This window comes from Cataglyphis hispanica, chromosome 15 (assembly GCF_021464435.1).
Source record: "Cataglyphis hispanica isolate Lineage 1 chromosome 15, ULB_Chis1_1.0, whole genome shotgun sequence".
NCBI classification, from domain to species: domain Eukaryota; kingdom Metazoa; phylum Arthropoda; class Insecta; order Hymenoptera; family Formicidae; genus Cataglyphis; species Cataglyphis hispanica.
Genome location: NC_065968.1, coordinates 2,759,296 through 2,778,234, shown reverse-complemented (window position 1 = coordinate 2,778,234; position 18,939 = coordinate 2,759,296). Strand labels below are relative to the sequence as shown.

General features: G+C 34.4%; 1 protein-coding gene across 3 annotated transcripts in view; it reads right to left on the bottom strand.

The window, feature by feature from the left end:
• The window catches only part of LOC126855124 (inositol-pentakisphosphate 2-kinase), a 102,762-nt gene that overhangs the window by 14,218 nt on the left and 69,605 nt on the right, over window positions 1-18,939 (bottom strand). For all 3 annotated transcript variants that reach the window (XM_050602516.1, XM_050602518.1, XM_050602517.1), the window contains exons 3-4: window positions 17,127-17,325; window positions 3,361-3,565 (exon numbers count right to left, since the gene is read on the bottom strand). In XM_050602516.1, coding sequence (XP_050458473.1) covers window positions 3,361-3,565; window positions 17,127-17,252 — 331 coding nt within the window. In that variant the 5' untranslated portion in view covers window positions 17,253-17,325. The remainder of the gene's footprint in view (window positions 1-3,360; window positions 3,566-17,126; window positions 17,326-18,939) is intronic.

Sequence of the window (18,939 nt, the reverse complement as noted above, 5' to 3'; positions counted from 1 at the left end):
TTCTCTCGCCGATATTATCTCTCCGACGCCGATAACTATCATTTATATATGTATTAATGGCATTACATATGTATTTTATTTTTCATCAGCAGGCTATCATTTATATTTTATTATCGAAAGCGACGAAGTCGAGATAAGGCTCGTGTAGATCTCATTGACGCACTTTCTTCTCACAAGTTTCCACGCGTATCATTCCTTTTTCCATCTCCTCGAGACCGATGCTAGCGAAAAACGGAAATGAAATTTTTACAAGTGACAAGTAGAGATGTAAAAAAAAAAAAAACAATTTTTCTTTCATTATTTTTTAAATATATTTTCTTCAGATTTTTTTTAACATAATAAAAAAAAACTAGTTTTATATTCTTAGTTTATTTTTTTTCGAAAGTAATTTTAATGGATTAATGAGACTTATGCGGCAAATTATATCAAATTTGACATAATTCGGATTATTTTCAATTAGACGCATAAGAAAATTTTTTATTAATTAGAAATAATAATTACATAACTATATATCCAATGGGAATGCGAGTCACATTCAAAATAATAATAGTTAAAAAACCTATCATCTAAAAAATTAAAAATAAACCTATTATTTAAAAAATTAAAAATAATGAAAAATCAGTAATCAAAATATAAAGATAAATATCTGAAGAAAAAAACAAATTTTTGAAAAAAAAAAAAAAAAACGAGGTTTGTTCTTTTTTTCATAAAAAACTGTTTCATTAAATAAACAAAAAATTGTTTTTTTTTCTATTTATATCTCTAGCGACAAGGCACGCTGCAAAGACCAAAGGGAAAAAATCTATTTGCGTCTCTGGTTGAAATTTTATCTAACGCGCGTGTATTTTCTTTGACGATTTTTTTTTTTCGTCCTTCGTCTCGATCTCGCGTTGAAGATGATATTTAAGTAACCTTACACGCGTACATTGGCTTGTCCTTCTCGACGGACAACCTCGGTGTCGCGGCCTTTTCATAGGAGTGACTTCACGATCGCGCTTGGGAATGTGTGAATATCGCGACTAAGCGCGAGATACGCTTCAATTGAGATTTCTCTCGTAGATTTAAAAGATGTTTATTTTGTGTAAAATACCAGGACAAATTAAGAAGCGCGATCGAAATAATTTATTGCGGGATGCGTATATCTCTCGGGGAATTAAAGAGATAAGACAGCGCGCGCGAGCGCCAACGATATACAGGAGTCGCGATGCTGGCTTTAAACGTCATCTCGAGGACGCATCTTCTCGTCTGGCGGACGAAGAATGTGTGGGCCGTATACAGCTGGAGTCACGTAAATTTAGTCCTCCCAAGCGGCTCTTTTAATTCCGGAAAGTTCAAACGCCAGACGGGACAGTGACATTTGGCCGAATTGCGAGTCTCTGTTCGGTATCGATCGGTAGGAAGGTTATTCAGTGGGAAAATTACTTTCGTTATATCTCGAGAATTATTCACGATTAATTGATGTTAATTATTCTTAAGAAATAAACGAGATTTTCGCTATACGACATGTTAAATATTATTGTGAACTATAGAGACTTTCTCTGTTTCTCTCTCTCTCTCTCTCTCTCTCTCTCTCTCTCTCTCTCTCTCTCTCTCTCTCTCTCTCTCTCTCTCTCTCGGATAGAAAGTTGTTATTATCGGGACAAAATGTCAATATATAATTATCATGCCGTTGCGATTATTAATGACGATACTGATGTCTAATTCTCCGCGGTTTAATGTAATAGAAAATAACGCAAGTATATATTATACGTACATTTTTATCTCGATGACAAAGTATATATATAAAATATATATTAGAAAGATATATATTATAAAAATATTTAGAAAAAGAAAATAATTTTGGAAAAGTAAGATCTCAACATTAAAACGAAGTTATACTGAGTGAGAGAAAATTACACAGAATGTTTGTTTACATAAATATTTATTTTTATTACATTTCTTATTTTATTTTTTTTTATTATATATATATATATATATTATTTATTTATTTATTTATTTTATTATTTTATATATGTAAATAAATATATTTTTTTGTATATGTAAAATAGTAAATAAATATATATATATATATATATATATATATATATATATATATAAATAAATATGTAAATATATATATTTTTTATATATGTAAAATAAAAAAAATATCTATAAATAAATAAATAATATATATAATAAAAAATTAAAAAATGTAATAAAAGTAAATACTTATATAAAGAAACATTCTGTCCCCTGACACAACATAACTCGTTCTTGAGATTTCAATTTCTGTCAGCACATTTTTTTGACACTTAAACTGTTACTCGAAATAAATTTGCAAAAATGGCTATAATGGATGGAGTCGCGCAATCTCGACCGTTGATTTGCGAAAATAATCGAGTTTCCGAATTCCAAAATTGTATTCAAGTCAACAAACTTCAAAAACTTTATCAACAAACTTGATAAACTTCCATCAGAGCGTGGGGCGTTTTTATGAATTTTCGGAATCGATTAATTGATGTAAAAAGCTACTCGCGCGTATATACGAGCTCTCTTTCCACTCCGGACACACGATACATATCTGTAATATTGTAATTCGATATTATCGATCGATCAGGTGGTTTTCTATGCCACACCGAGGAAGAACAAAACAAGTGGAGCGGCAACAAGATGCAACCGGATCGGCTCTTGTTTACAATATATTGCAGCGAAAATCGATGAAATTTCAGCTCCACGCTCCTCGCGTGCACAAAAAACTCCCGGAGGGAAGCTTCGGACACGCATTACATATTTGTATTCAGAGCATCGAAAAAGATAAGGTGGCAGGTGCACGAGTATCGAGAAAAAATGAGTCCAGCGACTATCTTGATAAGAACAAGCAAAAAAAAAAAGATGGCGCGAACGAAACTATTTATGATCGAATAGCACCTGTTCATTTATAAACGGCACATAAATATTGAAAATTTACAGCGGAGTACTCGGAGAAAATGATATTATACGGAATGTTTTTTTTTTATAATTACTTGTAATCACGAAAGAGTAAAAAGAACCAGGTGCAAAGAATCGAAAGCTGCGACTAATTATGCAAATTAATTTTATTATATATTAATTTTTATTTTATATATATTTTTAATTATTATTATATATGTATATTATTAATTATTATTATATATATTATTAATATTATTATAATTTTTATTATATATAAATATTATTATATATTAATTTTTCAACTAATTCATGAGTTGAATAAATATTCAAACTAATTCGTGAAATGAATGAATTTTTAAATTGCGATTAAAAAATTAGGTGAAAATTCTCTGAATATATTTTACTGGAAAAATGATAGAGTCTCCGATATGCGTGGGAAAATAATTTTACCTGGTCGATGAGGGCGGATGGCGTCTGACAACTTGGCTATATCAGCTGCTTGGAAACGAACAATTTCGGGGATGTGCGCGTAAGAGCCCAAAAAACAGGAAACCACGTTCCTGGCGTACCACACTTCCCGTTGAGCGCGTGTTTCGCCGCCGTCCGGTGAAACCTCGTCCGGCAACGACTTCCGGAATCGTATTACCTTGCGCTCCTGAAAAAAGAAAAATAAATAAATAAATAAATAAACCCAATAAAGCTAAAATCGATCGCATCCGATATTTCGGAAGAAAAATTTGCCGACGCATTTTCATTTGGCGAGCCAAAATCGAATCTATAAATGCGATGAGCAATGTGATTCTGAACTTTGACAGCCTTTGACAAGCGCTATAAATAATCGCGCGCAAAGTTGTTATAGACCGCGAACGGAAACGCATTCGACAAAAATATCCGAGACGTCTATTTTCCGTTGGCAACAAACGTGGTCGTGTGTCTCCGCTCGTCAAACAAACGACCTGGCATTTTCTATGCGCTTGGATATACACGGTTCGCATTATCAGGAGCTGATCAATCGCCCCCCGACCTGGCGACGAACGGCGTATGTAGGTCGGCTTTATGAAAAATTCTCGGGTTAAAGATAATAGGACGGGTCGTCCCGTCCCTTGTTTCCACGCACGTGTTCAACTTTGTCGTCGCTATGGTCTCCGATCAAACCTGATCGATGCTATTAATCATATGCGCGCGGCCCTGAAGGTAAGGACATTCCGTTACTTGATTCGTTCCCGGCTCTCTGATTTCTAGCCGATGATTAATATTCACACATTGATAATCATTTTTATTTTATTTTATTTTATTTTTAATTCCACCGTTTATCTTTCTCTAATTTCAACCCAGACAGAAACGCTGACAGTTCTAGGACATCCTATGCTCGGACCTCGGACAACCCAAAGTCACTTGGTGCCAAGGTTAGTAACTATTTTACTAGTTAAAAGTTAAATTAAAAAGTTAATAACTTAACTTAAAGTTAAACTGTTAACTTTTAAGTTAACCTAGTTATTTTTAAATTAACGTTAACTTAGGTAAAAAAAAAATTAACTTACCCAAATCTGAAGCTTGAAGGCAATTGTGTTGTAAAAAATGGTGTTTCCGAAAAACACTCGTCGCGATACGTAATGTGGCGTGAGCAAACAGCCGATGCTTTTATTTCGCTACAAAAGCGCCCGACGACTCTCTCATTGACATTCGGCATTTCAAAAGCCAGCCATTACTCGCAACAATTTCGCAAGCCTTGGACAAACAGGCGAACGTAACCGTTACTTAACAAGCGTAGCGCGTTCAGTGCTGCGATTTTCGGCACGCTCGATCAGCAAACGCATCACGGACCCCGAGTTTGTTAATCTTATACAAGGAAAAATGAGCGATGACTCTATAGGTACTCGCGATTGCAATCCAAGATCCAAATCGCGTTCCGATTCTGGACTCGAGGATCCAATTTAGTCGCTTTTCTCGAACAAATTGATCAATCCGGATCGCCTCGCTGAAACGTAATAAAAATCGATTGAAATGTCAACCAATGGAAACCAGGCCGACATTTGGTTTGCGGTTTTCGCAGCTTAGCTTTGATCGCTATCGTTTTAACCGAATCGTATAAACGACGACGATAAACTAGTTACACAGCAATTAATTATCAGAGTCTTTGCGCGGAAAACCGGTCACGCTATTAAATGATCGAGTGACGTTTCGTCGTGTAAAAAGACGGAGATGAACGCGCCCGATGAGGCCATTGGCCCAATAATGATTGTGCGCTCGACAGGTTGTTGCTACGCGTTCCACTTTGCTGACCATTCGCTGCCGATATACGTGCAAATTATTGGCGATTCGATAATAGTCGCGATAGTTATACACGAGACGATGTAAGTATCGCAATAAAAGAAGCAAAAAAAAACAAAAAAAACTACGCAAAGGCAAACTATTGTAAAACTATCAGGTCCCAGAATCAGACAACTTCAGGTGGTTTTAAAAGACACCACTTTTGGTACTAATGGAATCAAAGACTAACAAGGAAACCTCGTGAAAATTCTGATTTCGATGAAGCTTTTCATACATGTAGGAAGAGTATAGAATTTAAAAATTTCCAGTTGCGGCCCAAAAACAATTTTAAGCGATGAAAACACTCTTCATATGTAGAATGGGTTTTTGATTTTTCGATATAAAATTATTCGAGATATTAAAAAATACTTTATACAAAAGTTTCATGGTAAAAACACTTCCATTTAACCACATTAATAAAATTTTGAAAAAATAATTTTTTTCAAAGATTTTCGCCCTTTTAGTCTTTAATTCTCTAATGCCAGAACAGCTGGATTTATTGTCAAAATTGACTTGTTTTGATATCCCCCATAATCATCTGAAGTTTGCCGATCTACAGAATAAACTGTATGTATATTGGAAAAGTCAAAACGTCTCGAAGAACGGATCGTCCGGCGAGCGGAAAAGAATTGATGCGAAAATAAAATCCGGAGCTCTATAGTTAAAAATTTCTCGCGTCTCTCCATAAATCTCTCGGAGGTGTGCGCGACCTGACGTGAACCGCCAATCGATATATAGGCTAAGTCGGCTGACGTGGTTGCAAGTTTTTCATGCGTCACGTCTATTAATGCGACCGTATATATACCTGCCTACGTGATCGTTTTTTTTTCTTTTTTTTTCGTATAAAGTCTGTGCCAACAAAACGTCGTAGTATCTTTCAGCACGCGATTACAGTACGCTTAAAAATACCGGATAAATTCGAATAATAAATATTTTGAATAAAGGCAGCGTTTTCAACGGAGTTACATAAACGAAAATTGTAACGCGGCTGGTTTGTGAAAAATTTTACTATCATATTATTAACATCGGTCGTGTTTTAAGATAAAAATAAAGATATATCGAGCGATAAACTTGCTTTGTGTAATCAGTCTTGCAATACGCAAGTGACTGATAATAATTATTTACGTACTCGAGGATGACGCGATACGCAAAGATTGAATAACAAACCATCCTTAACGCGAATTATAAACTAATTGCCCGCGGCGGAATAACATCTCGACCGGGACGAATCGAAGTGGAGAAAAAAAAAGAAAAAAAAAAAAAAAAGAAATGCTAATCGCTTCTCCAGGTTGCGTAAGCGAAATTAAGCAGCGAAGGAGAGATCACGAGGCGTGTCTCGACCTCGATGAAACGCTCGACGAGTACTGCTGCCGTGTATTAACATTAAACCGCTTGTATAATGTTTTCAGTTTTTTTCCCTCTCCGCACAAGTAAGTTTTTTTTAATAGCTAATCTACAAGTGATTCCCGAGAGTAAATAATATCTTTTTTTTTTTTTACGCAACGCCGAACGACCGAGTTCAATACTTATATGCGCGTTTCGATAAGAGGATAACACGTTGTCGGAGGGTCAAGCCTTTAAACATACGGTGTATATCAACACACACATGATATGCTTTTAATGCGCGTCTTTCTAGTCTGCCCCTCTCTCTCTCTCTCTCTCTCTCTCTCTGTCTGTCTAAGAATACTCTTGTCGATTATTTTCGGCTACGTACGTTGTCATACGCACGTATCATAAAAGTGACGTAAGAGTTTGGATGAGATGGGGGCTGTACACGGGCGATAAGCGTATAGAAAAACAACAGCGGGAAACCGATACGACGCCGATTCGTATCGTTTCTTCGTTTGCCCGCGAGAGAAAGAGGGAAAGATATACAATACCGGATGCCCGCTTCGGCGAACCGTGTCCGGCGCGTATGAGCTCATTAAATTCAACAACATGACCCGTCCTCGTCCGTGCCGTTCGCGACAGATCGGATCGGACCGTGGCGTTATCGCGCCCGCAGCCGCGCACCACGAGCCGATGGATGCACGCGAGCGTTGCAATTTCCTGCCGAAAGTGTCGCGCCGCGGCTTTTGCGGTCGAATCGCGATCTATATATGCAACGCCATTATTTCGCCGTAAACAAGCCCCGGAATCATGTTCGGTCGGGATTTCGTTCAAATTGACGTTTTTGACTCCTTTTTCCGCTTCCTCGTGGTGGCACGAGCTTTGTTTTCGCGGCAAATTTCTTTCCCAGTTTTTTTAAGTCAATGCGTTTGCAATATTCCAAATCATATTTTTTAAACACATTTGTACGTGTGTATGTATGTATGTATGGATGGATGGATGGAATATACATGGTACAATCTCTAACTTTCGCAATGTTTGAGATATCGGGTTTTTTTTTTTTTTTTACATGAATAGAGTTAGGATAGAGTTATTATTGGATTGGTTGGTGTTGAATTTGAGAATTGATGAAAGAAATTATTTTTTATAAAAAATTTTGAATTTTTACACTAATTTTTGCAAATTTTGGAATATTGGATTAAAGTTTTTTACATGAGTAGAGTATTATTGAGAATTTAGTAAAAATCGATGAGAGTTTTATTTTATAAAATTTTGTAGTTTTATGTTTTTTTTTAATGTTTGTACACGCGCTTGAACTTTTGCAAATTTTTAGATATCGGGTTCTTTTATATTTTATAGAGTATCATTAAAGGATGATTGGTATTGAATTTGATAAGAATCGATGGAAGGATTAATTTTTTATAAAAAATTCATTTTTTTTATAACGTTTTGAATTTTTTGGAGAATGTCTATAAAGTTACACGCTGTAACTTTCGTAAATTTTAAAATATCTTCCTCTATAAGAAAGCTAAAATTGAAAAATTCGTTTACTTTAAGGAACTTAAGCTTTGTGTTAAAGTTATTTACACAAAATAAAATATTATTAAAAGAAATTTGGTATTGATTTTGGTGAGGATTAGTGAGGTTCATTTTTCATAAAATTTTGAATTTTTTGGAAAATGTCCGTACACGCTGTAAATAAATTTTAAGATATCTTCCTCTATGAAAAAACTAAAATTGAGAAAACTCGCTTACTTTAAGGAGCTTAAGCTTCGTGAGCAAAATAAAATGATAAGAAAGCAACGTGCAAGTTCCTCCTAATTTACACAATTTTCATCTTATTCAAACGTACAAGCGAATGTTCGATGCGAATTGAAGTGCCTTATCTCTCGGAATACCTTCGCGTAAAATGTCAACAAAACAATCCAGAAACTTAACTTAAGCGACGTTAACGTAAAAGGAGCAGAAATAAGCGGATTAAACTCGCGAGCAATTTTTCCTTCACGACGATAAGTGTATCCCGGCAGACACACGTGGGGTCGAGGGAGGAGGGTGGATGGGTGGGGGTCAACGAACCCCCGGTCTTACCTTCGAAAGAATCGCGGAAGCGTGTTAATTACAAATCGCTCCGAAGACATCCATCGATCGTGCCCGACCATTCATCACTCGATGATCGCCAGCACGGTTCTGAGGCGAGCAACGCGGATCGATCGGTCGTCCGATCCCCACTTCGTTGGCCTCCTTTCCTCCTCCTCCTCGTTCCCCCCCCCCCATTGGGTTCACCGGGAGGTCAACGGCCAACGGTTAATGGTCCCCTCTTTCTCTCTCTTTAACCTTGCCTGCGATAAGTCTCTCCTCGTCTCTCCCCTCTCTCTCTCTGCTTCTCTCGCGAGAAAAGTCACTTTGCCGATTCACTCACTACCATTACATCCCCCCTCTCTCTCTCTCTCTCTCTTTCTCTCGTCTCTCTATTCAACGCTCGCTCTCCCCGAGTCCTCCTCAAGGGAGAGAAGCGTGACGTCCACTGATGCGAAGGACCATGTGCACGCTCATCGGGCCGCGATCTCTGACTGATTAGACAGAGATAGGGCCCGATAGAGCTGGCTGCGCGCGCGATTATCCGCATCTCGAAAAAGCGAGAGAAACAGTCCCCGGCGAAACGAGTGCAGGACGAGGTGTATATGATAGCGAGCGATCGATCCTGGATTCGCATTCGATTTGGCTATCAACTCCTCTCCCCCTCCCGCCCCTCTCGAATTAATCGATTTTTTTTTTTAATCTACGAGTCAACAGCGCGACGATGAATTAAAAATAATTCTTTCAGCCAGATCTATATCTTTAACTCTATCGCTAATGGCGTGACGATAAGTCGCTCTGTATGTCCACATGTGTACGCATATATCGGATCTGAAAATTTATGGCTGATTAGAGAGTACGCTACGTAGGCGTTCGACGATCGCGCGCGCGAGGGCAAGAAGAGAAACGGCGTTCCGCGAAACAAACCGCGATATTGCCGTAACGTGCAGTGCCAGTAAAGTCAGATTGTGTATCATCAACGGTGATGGCCGACGTAACCGCCGACGGGAGTCATCGCTGTCGGCGTGTTGTACTTGGAAAGTAGCGTAATGCGCGTAATCGCGGAATCTGCCGGGACGACGTATCTATCCGTCCAACGAGAGAATAGCATCGCATCGAAGTCGTGCAGTTCTCCTTCGTTTCGTGATACGCGATACGACGTAAGGCTGCCGATGATGCGCCTGATATCTCGAAATTGTCTTTTAGAAGAATATTTTATATATATATATATATATATATAGATTTTATGTCGAAAAAGGAGCGGCGGGAAACGATTCGGAGACGAGCCGCGTTAAAGACGTCGTAAAAAGCCGATATATAAACGCGACGTTGTGCGCGAAGAGATAACGTTGGAGGGATGGTATTATCGGGGATATAAATAAAAAAAAAAATTTTTTTTTTAAATAAAAAACGGTTTTTAATAAAAAAAAACGAGCTTCATTTTTTGAATTTTAGTTTAGATATCTTAATCTTTATATTTTGATTATTATTGCAAATTGACTTTTCATTAGATTTTTAATTTTCTAGATGACGAATTTCAATTAATCATTATTATTTTAAGGAAGCATATCCGTGAACCTTCGAAAAATGAATACATTTTCTAGATTTCTTTTTGTAGTGCAGCGATTTCATAAGAAAATTCTTTTCTTTTTACAATATTAATATAATATTATGAAGTACTTAAATAAAAGTTTTCAGCTAAAAAATATTTTCTACTTTGCATTCTAATTGGCTACATAGTTATGTAATTACTATTTTCAATTAATAAAAATTTTTGTTATGCATCTAATTGAAGATTATTCAAAACATGTAGAACTTGATATAATTTGCCACAAAAGTTTCATTAATTCATTAAAATTACTTAAAAAAAAATTAATTAAAATTAAAATTTTTTTTTTAACAGAAAAAATATAAAGAAAAATAATATTATATTTAAAAAAATAATAGAAAGAAACAAAATTCGTTTTTTTTTTAACTAATTTTTTCTATTAGAAAAAAATAGATTTTTTTTATACCTCTAATCATCTGTTTATGACGTTTCACTCGCACAGCTGGTGCAGTGCAATTAACGACTTAATTAATTTTTTTCCGTCTGATTCGATGCATTCTAAACGGCGCAATGTCATCTAAAATATCTCTTCCAAATCTATGATAAAAAAATATATAATAAAAAATAGATATAATAAAAAAAGACGATTCTGTCGAGATATCGATAATCAGTAAAGAGCGATTGAGAATCGAAGGAATTTGACGTGCGACGAATTGCAAGAATAAGATGAAATAGCGTATTCTCATTTAAGAATGTTCCGGGATACTGAGTGCTCCGAAATTTCAAATCGAATCTCGAAAATCCTTTCGTTCCATTCGATTTCTCCTTCACGGCCGATCGTTTCTTCGGAATCGATGCGGCCGAGTCACGTAATAAAATTGCAAAGCCGCAGCGGGAATGACTCAACGCGCGGGTTAAGGTCGCTACGTGAAGAGGAAATACGTGACGAGACAGGAGGGAAGAAGGGAGAGGAAGAAAAAATGAAGTCGGAAAAAATAGCCTACAGCAGAACCAAGCGAGTTTGCGCGACTTATAGCGATGCGTATTTAAGGATGTTCTGGATGTACAATAGTAGCAAAAAATTGTCAAATTTAAAAAGAAAACATGTTTCTTACGTTTATACTGTTTAAAAAAAATAAAAAAATAAATTCGGGTTGTGAAAAAAAATTAAAGTATCGCAAAATAATATGGATTTTGACGTCCTCGTAAAAGAAAATAGTTGTAATTAATATTTTTCTTAATTTATGGCAAAAACTTTTGATCGTGAATATCCTCTGAAATCAACTGCAAAAAACAATGAAAAACGAATAATTTGCAGAAAGAGAAAAAAAGACAGATAATATTTTTCTACAATTTTTAATAAATAACTTTTAAATGAATTAGTGGATCTAAATCAAGTTTTGCATAAATATTTATTAGAATTTCCTTAATATATGTGAACATTTTTATTTCATTGGTAATATTTTTTCTTTGTCAAATTTGTCAATAAGTGCTACAATAGGCGATTTTCCATAAGAATCAATAGTAACTTTAAATTTAAATAACTTTCAAACCGTTAAGAGAATTGTATTTAGTTTTTGCACAAATATTCAGAAAAAAACAGTAGAACAATCTATGAAATTTTAATGCTTTTGTTAGTATTTCGATATATGTCGCATACATCCTTAAGAGGACTAGGTAGTCAAAAAATTGATTTTTTTTATTTTTCGAAACTGTCATCTTTTTTTGAATAAAATTTGCCGTTTGATTTAAGTTGAAATTCGCAAAATTGCGGGGCTGAAAAGATCGATTGGCGCACAAATCGATTTTTTTTCTTGATTTTAATATGATTTTTAATATTCATTTGTTGTGCAAAACGTGTGGTGAAAATATTATGCTGAAAATATGTATCGAGAATCATATCTTGAAATCTTTCAAATTTTTAAACGTGTTTTTCTCCGTTCTTTATTTTCTTTTCGTTTTGCAGTGACTCAAATGGACTTGAAAAAAATTGAGCATTGTTCACAATATGTATAATTTCGGACTGAATCTCTAAAAAGTCTGTGCAAACTTTAGTTTTTGAGAAAAGAAAATGAAGCGGCTCTTTTTTTCGACGAAAAATGAACTTTTTAAGAAAATCGCAATTTCATAATTCCGCCAGTTTAATAATTTTGTTCTGATTTCTTTTTTATAACTTCAGTGCAGAAGTATTTTAAAGGATAATTTACAAAGAAATAGTTGTATCTTTTTATTTTAAATCAAAATTAATGCAAAACAAAAAAAAAACTTATTTAAAAATCCTCTTCAATCAGTGCTATTTTTAATGCTACTTTTATTGTCAATTAAAAAAAAAAAATTTTTTATAATTTATGATTCTAATAAACACTTGGCTAAAAGACAAGTCTTGATCTCAATTTATTTTTTTAATAAATTTCCCCTAAATTTGATTGCCTAATCCCCTTTTAATGCTATTCGTGCTTTTAAATTATTGCCATATTTTTTCTCGATATTGTCGAGATGGTCCTAATTTCTTCTCTTTCATCCTGTCAACTACGATAAAGCTGTTACCGGACGAACGCAGGTTCGACAAACTTTCGATGAAAACGACGGAACAGAGGTATTAGCTACGGTGAACATGCACGCACGTTATCAAAGTGCACGACGACCGCATAATACGAGGATCGTCTGTCGCGGGTTCATGCAACGAGAGTAATCATATAATAGATATAATCATATAATAGAAGCTCGAGCGCTTATTTTAGCGTCATTCGCGTTGGATTCGCTCAGAGCGTGATCAAAAATTCAAAGATAAAACCCACGGATAATGATTTAAGGATGTTTTAATTTTATGACATTTTAGTAGCAAAAAAATGTCAAAATTAAAAAAGTATATATTTCTTACATTTATACTGTTTGAAAAGTCAAATAAATAAATCTGGATTATAAAAAGAATTAAAATCACAAAATAATAAAATTATTTTTAATCTCTCTAAAAAAATAGTTAATTAATATTTTCCCCAATTTATAACAAAAACTTTTGAACGAGAATATCCTCTGAAATCAATTGCAGAAACAAAAAAAAAAAAAAAAACCATTTGCAGAAAAAGAGAGAGAGAGAGAGAGAGAGAGAGAGAGAGATAATATTTTTCTACAATTTTTAGTAAATAATTTTTAAACGAGTAAGTGGATCTAAATCAAATTTTGCACAAATATTTATTAGAAATTTTCTTAATATATGTGAAAATTTTTATTTCGCTGGCAATGTTTTTTCCTTGTCAAATTTTTCAATAAATGCTGTCAAATTTGTCAATAAGTACTTGTCAAACTTGTCAATGCGCGATTTTTCCAAAAAATCAGTACTAACTTTAAACTTAAATAATTACCAAATCGTTAAGAGAATCTCAGATTTTGCAGAGATAAAAAGTATTCAGAAGAAATAGTAGAATAATCTACAAAATTTTCAATCTTTTGACACATACATCCTTAAACAAGATTCGCGGAAAAATCCAAAACTCTCTATCGATCTACGAATCTGAGTGAATCTACAGTATTTATACGATACGTTTTCTCGCGTATCTTGAAATCCTACGTGCGTGCGATAAATATGATAACGATTATCCGGATCGCGGTGTATTTTGCGCGCACCTATACAAGTCTAATGCTCGTACAATCATCATCGATTAATCATCATAGAGTCCATGGGATCGGCAGATCGCGCGATATCGATCCCACGAAGCGCGCACCTGAGGTGACGCGTAAAGTGGAAAAAAAATTCATTTCCTGCGACGCAACGCGATACGCTCCGCATAAATAAACGGCGGAGATAAGAGGCAGACCAACGTGAACGTCGCGGGTAATTAAACGAAATTATTTCTGCTCGCACGGATCATCTGTTCGCGTCCCGAAAGAATACAGGCCCGTAGAGTCTGTTTCGCTGCAAAAAGTTGCAAAAAATTGTCGCGTATAATATATAAATATTATAAAACGTTGGAGCGATTAATTACGTAGCCATTAGATGATCGTTAATTATCGATGTAATTAGGATGCACGAGAGAAATCGTCGCGATGGGAGTTTCTCGTTACATGGTTGGAAAATTTATTTTCTTGTTAAAAAATATATACTGGTTAAAATTTAATTTTTGTATTAAATACTTAACACATTTATATGTTAATTTAATATATTGCTCTTGTGTTAATTAAATTCGAATATTAAATTATTAAATAAAATTGAAAAAAAAAAATGTAAAAATAATTTCGGATGCACTTATTTTTAGTTTTACACAATAGATATATTATTAGTGATAAGATTTATCTGTAAAATCGGTAAAATTAGAAAAAAAATGTTGATTTTATTCTACAACGATAAGAGTAATAAATAAATAAAATAAATAAATAAAAAAAAACAATAAATAAAAGTAATTTACAGATCGTCAATAATATTATCCAAATTAATTTTATCATTAAAAATATATTGACTTTAAACAAAATTTATTTAAAATTCCTATAAAGTGTTTGCATTTATTTTGTGTTAAAATATTAATAAAATATTAGTATCTTACTATTTAACATATCCATATTATGTTAAATAAACAAAAATTACCAATAATAAAATTTAACAATTAAAATCAAATTTAACAAAAATAAAAGTAAACGAAAATTTGTGTGGACATGCAATATAAAATTAAATTTAAACCAAATTTTTCAACTGTGTACAAATCTTCCTTCGTCAAATTGAATTTGGATTTTTTCTTCCTCCGACAGAGATATTCGCGCGAATTGACGTAAGGAGGCAAGGTACTCGATCGTCTCTTTCCAACGATTGCGTTATTGACAACAAACGCAACGATACATTAAACATCATCGTTTTCGCTCGTTGTTTTTCTCCCCCGAGTTTTTTACTCGAGGTCGCTCTTGCAAAATTGTTATCGCCAATTGATAGCCGCCGCCTCGGGTCTTTTGCCCGCAAGAACCTCGCAAGGAATCGCGCGTGCATTCTTATTTGTTGACGACTCGCGTACGATCGATTATCGCGAAGGAGATGCCCTCCTCCATTTCCTTTTCCTCACGTCTGCGTTGCCGAGGGCGTGTAACTATTTGCGTGCTTTTGCATCATTTACGCGATTCGTGCATTAGATAATATTCAGTAGTCGCGAAGGTATTAAGGAGAGATATCCATTTGGACTCTCGAAAAATGAGTACATTTTCTAGATCTTTTTGCAGCGCAACTACTTGATAAGAATTTTTTATTTTTTTTTATAATATTAATATAATATATTAGGTATCTAAATAAAAATTCCCAGCTTAAAAAAAAATTATTTTTAAAAGTTATGGAAATATTTATATTTGCATGCACGGTATGCATGAAACTTCGAACTTAATTAGGCGACTTCAAATTTCGAGTTTCTAACAAATAAAAAAAGATGGATTTAAAAAAAAAAAAAAAAATTAACGCTCTGCCATTTAAGAAAAATGCTTGGACAGCAGATAGCTATTGATATGTTCAATAAAAAAAAACTTGTAATTATAAGGAAAAAACTGCATATCGTAAAATTGGAGAAGCTCTGCAAATATTCACATAATTTAAAAAAAAAAAGTTATTTTATGCTAAAAATTTTTATTTAAATAGTTAGGGATGTATGTGACATATATCGAAATACTGACAAAAGCATTAAAATTTCATAGATTGTTCTACTGTTTCTTCTGAATATTTGTGCAAAAATTAAGCACAATTCTCTTAATGGTTTGGAAGTTATTTAAATTTAAAGTTACTATTGATTCTTATGAAAAATCGCCTATTGTAGCACTTATTGACAAATTTGACAAAGAAAAAATATGACCAATGAAATAAAAATTTTCACATATATTGAGAAAATTCTAATAAATATTTGTGCAAAACTTGATTTAGATCCACTAATTCGTTTAAAAGTTATTTATTAAAAATTGTAGAAAAATATTATCTGTCTCTTTTTCTCTTTCTGCAAATTATTCGTTTTTCATTGTTTTTTGCAGTTGATTTCAGAGGATATTCACGATCAAAAGTTTTTGCCATAAATTAGGAAAAATATGAATTACAACTATTTTCTTTTATAAAGACCTCAAAATCCATATTATTTTGCGATACTTTAATTTTTTTTCACAACCCGAATTTATTTTTTTATTTTTTTTTAAACAGTATAAACGTAAGAAACATGTTTTCTTTTTAATTTTGACAAATTTTTGCTACTATTGTACATCCAGAACATCCTTAATAATATTGTAAAAAAATTAAAAATTTTTATCAAATTGTTGCGCTGCAAAAAAATCTAGAAACTATACTCATTTGTCGAAAGTTCAAACGGGCATGTCCCCTTAAGCTTCACCAGGTAGGCTTCTTCGCTTTTCTTTGATGCTAATACTACATGTACTCGACTACTAAAGTTTTCCAAGCAAGACAATTTATTTATTTAGACTCGCGTAAATATTGTGTCGTAAACATCTTGAAATGAGACACCGCGCATTAAATCATGCATCGAACACACTGTCTAAAAAATTCAATTTACGTTAAGGGATGTCTGTGCAAAGATTAACAAGGGGGAAAGCTTTTTACTCTCGTCGGAAGAATGAAGAAGAGGAGTTGGCTCGACGAAGACGGACGCCGAAAATGTCACAGAGACTCGACTAACGCAGTTGATGCGGACGGGAAAAGTTTGTTAATGGGATCGAAAAGAGGGTCCGGAAAGGTCGCGATACGACGAGATCCGCGAAGTGGAGAAGTCGAGGTTTTATTCAAGTTTTGTCTTTTACTCGAAGAGATCTGTGAGGGAATTTGTCAAGGGCTCGTCGATGAGAAGCGCAAAAGAGGAGGAGAATTCTTAGCTCGTTGAATGATTTTACGCGAATCTTTAAAGATCTCATTGTCAATCCACGACATGGAGAAATTTCGTAAAATTTTGTTGTAAAAAAAAAAAAATAATAATGTAGTGTATTGACTCACGTGTGGCAATGCGACAACAATATGGGCGTTTCCTTCCCCTTTGTAAAGTACATCTTCTACGATGAGAGTCGCAAGGGATGGATTAGCCTCGAAGGATAATTCTTCGTTAAGATTTTCGGCAGTCATTGTTTTTCAAAAACGTGATCAGCTTCGAGGGAGAGAGTCCTCTTTATCGCTCCTCGTCCATTTATCGTCAAATCTGTAAGCAAACAAAGATATTTTTGTCAATAAAAAAAATTATCTCTGGAAGCTTAAGCTTCTTTGTTTAATATAATATTCTTTTTTTTTTCAAATATTTATCTTTCCGATGTCGATGTGTCAACATCTGGACTTGACAATCCGTCGATTCGGCACGTAATAAAATTCATTCGGTCGGCAACAAAGACAATTCTGGGAAAGGACTTACTCGCGTCGCGATTCGCTATCCTTATCGGATGCATATCCAACGCGTTGACGTAACCACGCGACCGACCATGCGAGGTATGTCAAAGTCGGTCAAGATTTGCGCAGCCGTGACATTCCTTCGGGCCCGACCGGGTAGCAGCCAGCGATCCGGGAAGAAAAATCGCTCGCTCGCTTCATAGGAGAGCCGGTGAAAGTCGAGCAAAGGCCGCGATTAAACTTTATATCGGCGCAGCCGTGGAAATTCGAATGCCGATGCCGATATCGTAATCGCGCGAGACGCTTTTATAGGATTACGCGATATAGAAATTATATTGCTTGACAGTTTAGCCTTAAACCTAGCGGAGGACCGTCGAGACCTGCGAAAGAGGTCGTCGAAGAGAGATCTCATGTTTTGTAATCAGAGATACAAAAATTTCTCTTTTTTTTTTTAATAGAACAACTTGAAAAAGAAACAATTTTTTTTTCCATTATTTTTGTAAATAAATTATTATTTTTCTTAATATTTTGTTGTTGTGTAATAAAAAGCACAAATTCTTATATTTTTAAATTATTTTTTATCAAAAATAATTTTAAAAAATTGATGAGACTTGGGGCAAATCACATTAAGCTTGACACGATTCGGATCATTTTTAATTAAATGCGTAATAAAAATTTTTGCTAATTAAAAATAATAATTACATAGCCAATTGGAATGCAAGCTACATTTAAAATAATAATGATTAATTGAAATCTAAGAAATTAAAAATAATAAAAAATCAATTTGCAGTAATCAAAATATAAAGATATCTGAGAAAAAAAAAAAAATAAAAAAATAAAAAAATAAAAAAAGAGGCTTGTTTTTTTATTCCATTTACCTCTCTAATTGCAATGCATTGCTCCTACTCAATTAAATCAATGGTAGATCGCGCAGAAAGTACGATTAATTTTTTATTCCTTGGCTGTAGGATTCGAGACTAAAGTCCCCCGGTGACGTGTCGTTACATATGTACATTACTAATGAAAGAGTCAGCCTCGCGATGGGCAACACTTTCTCCCAAGAGTTATATTACATACATTTACGAAACGTATTTGTGCAAAATAAACGCGCGCCGCCACCGTCTTGCGTTGCGTAAGCTCCTTATTCAGGAATACGAATTTCTCACACTAGAAACCGCCTCGCCTTTTAGACACGTTCGAAGCCTTTCTGCCTCTGATGACGTAATTAGCCGCTGCCAATGACCACCGTAATTGCAAGAAAAACCGTCTGTGCGAGAGACGTTAAGGCAGCCTTATTACGGACATCATTGACGAAAAAAGAAGAATCGCTTGTGAAATTAACGCGTAATTCAACAGAGCGTTGCTCTGTCAAATCTTGTAAAAAATTTCTCTGAAAATTCCCTGATCTTTCAGGTTTTTTTTTTTTCAAAAT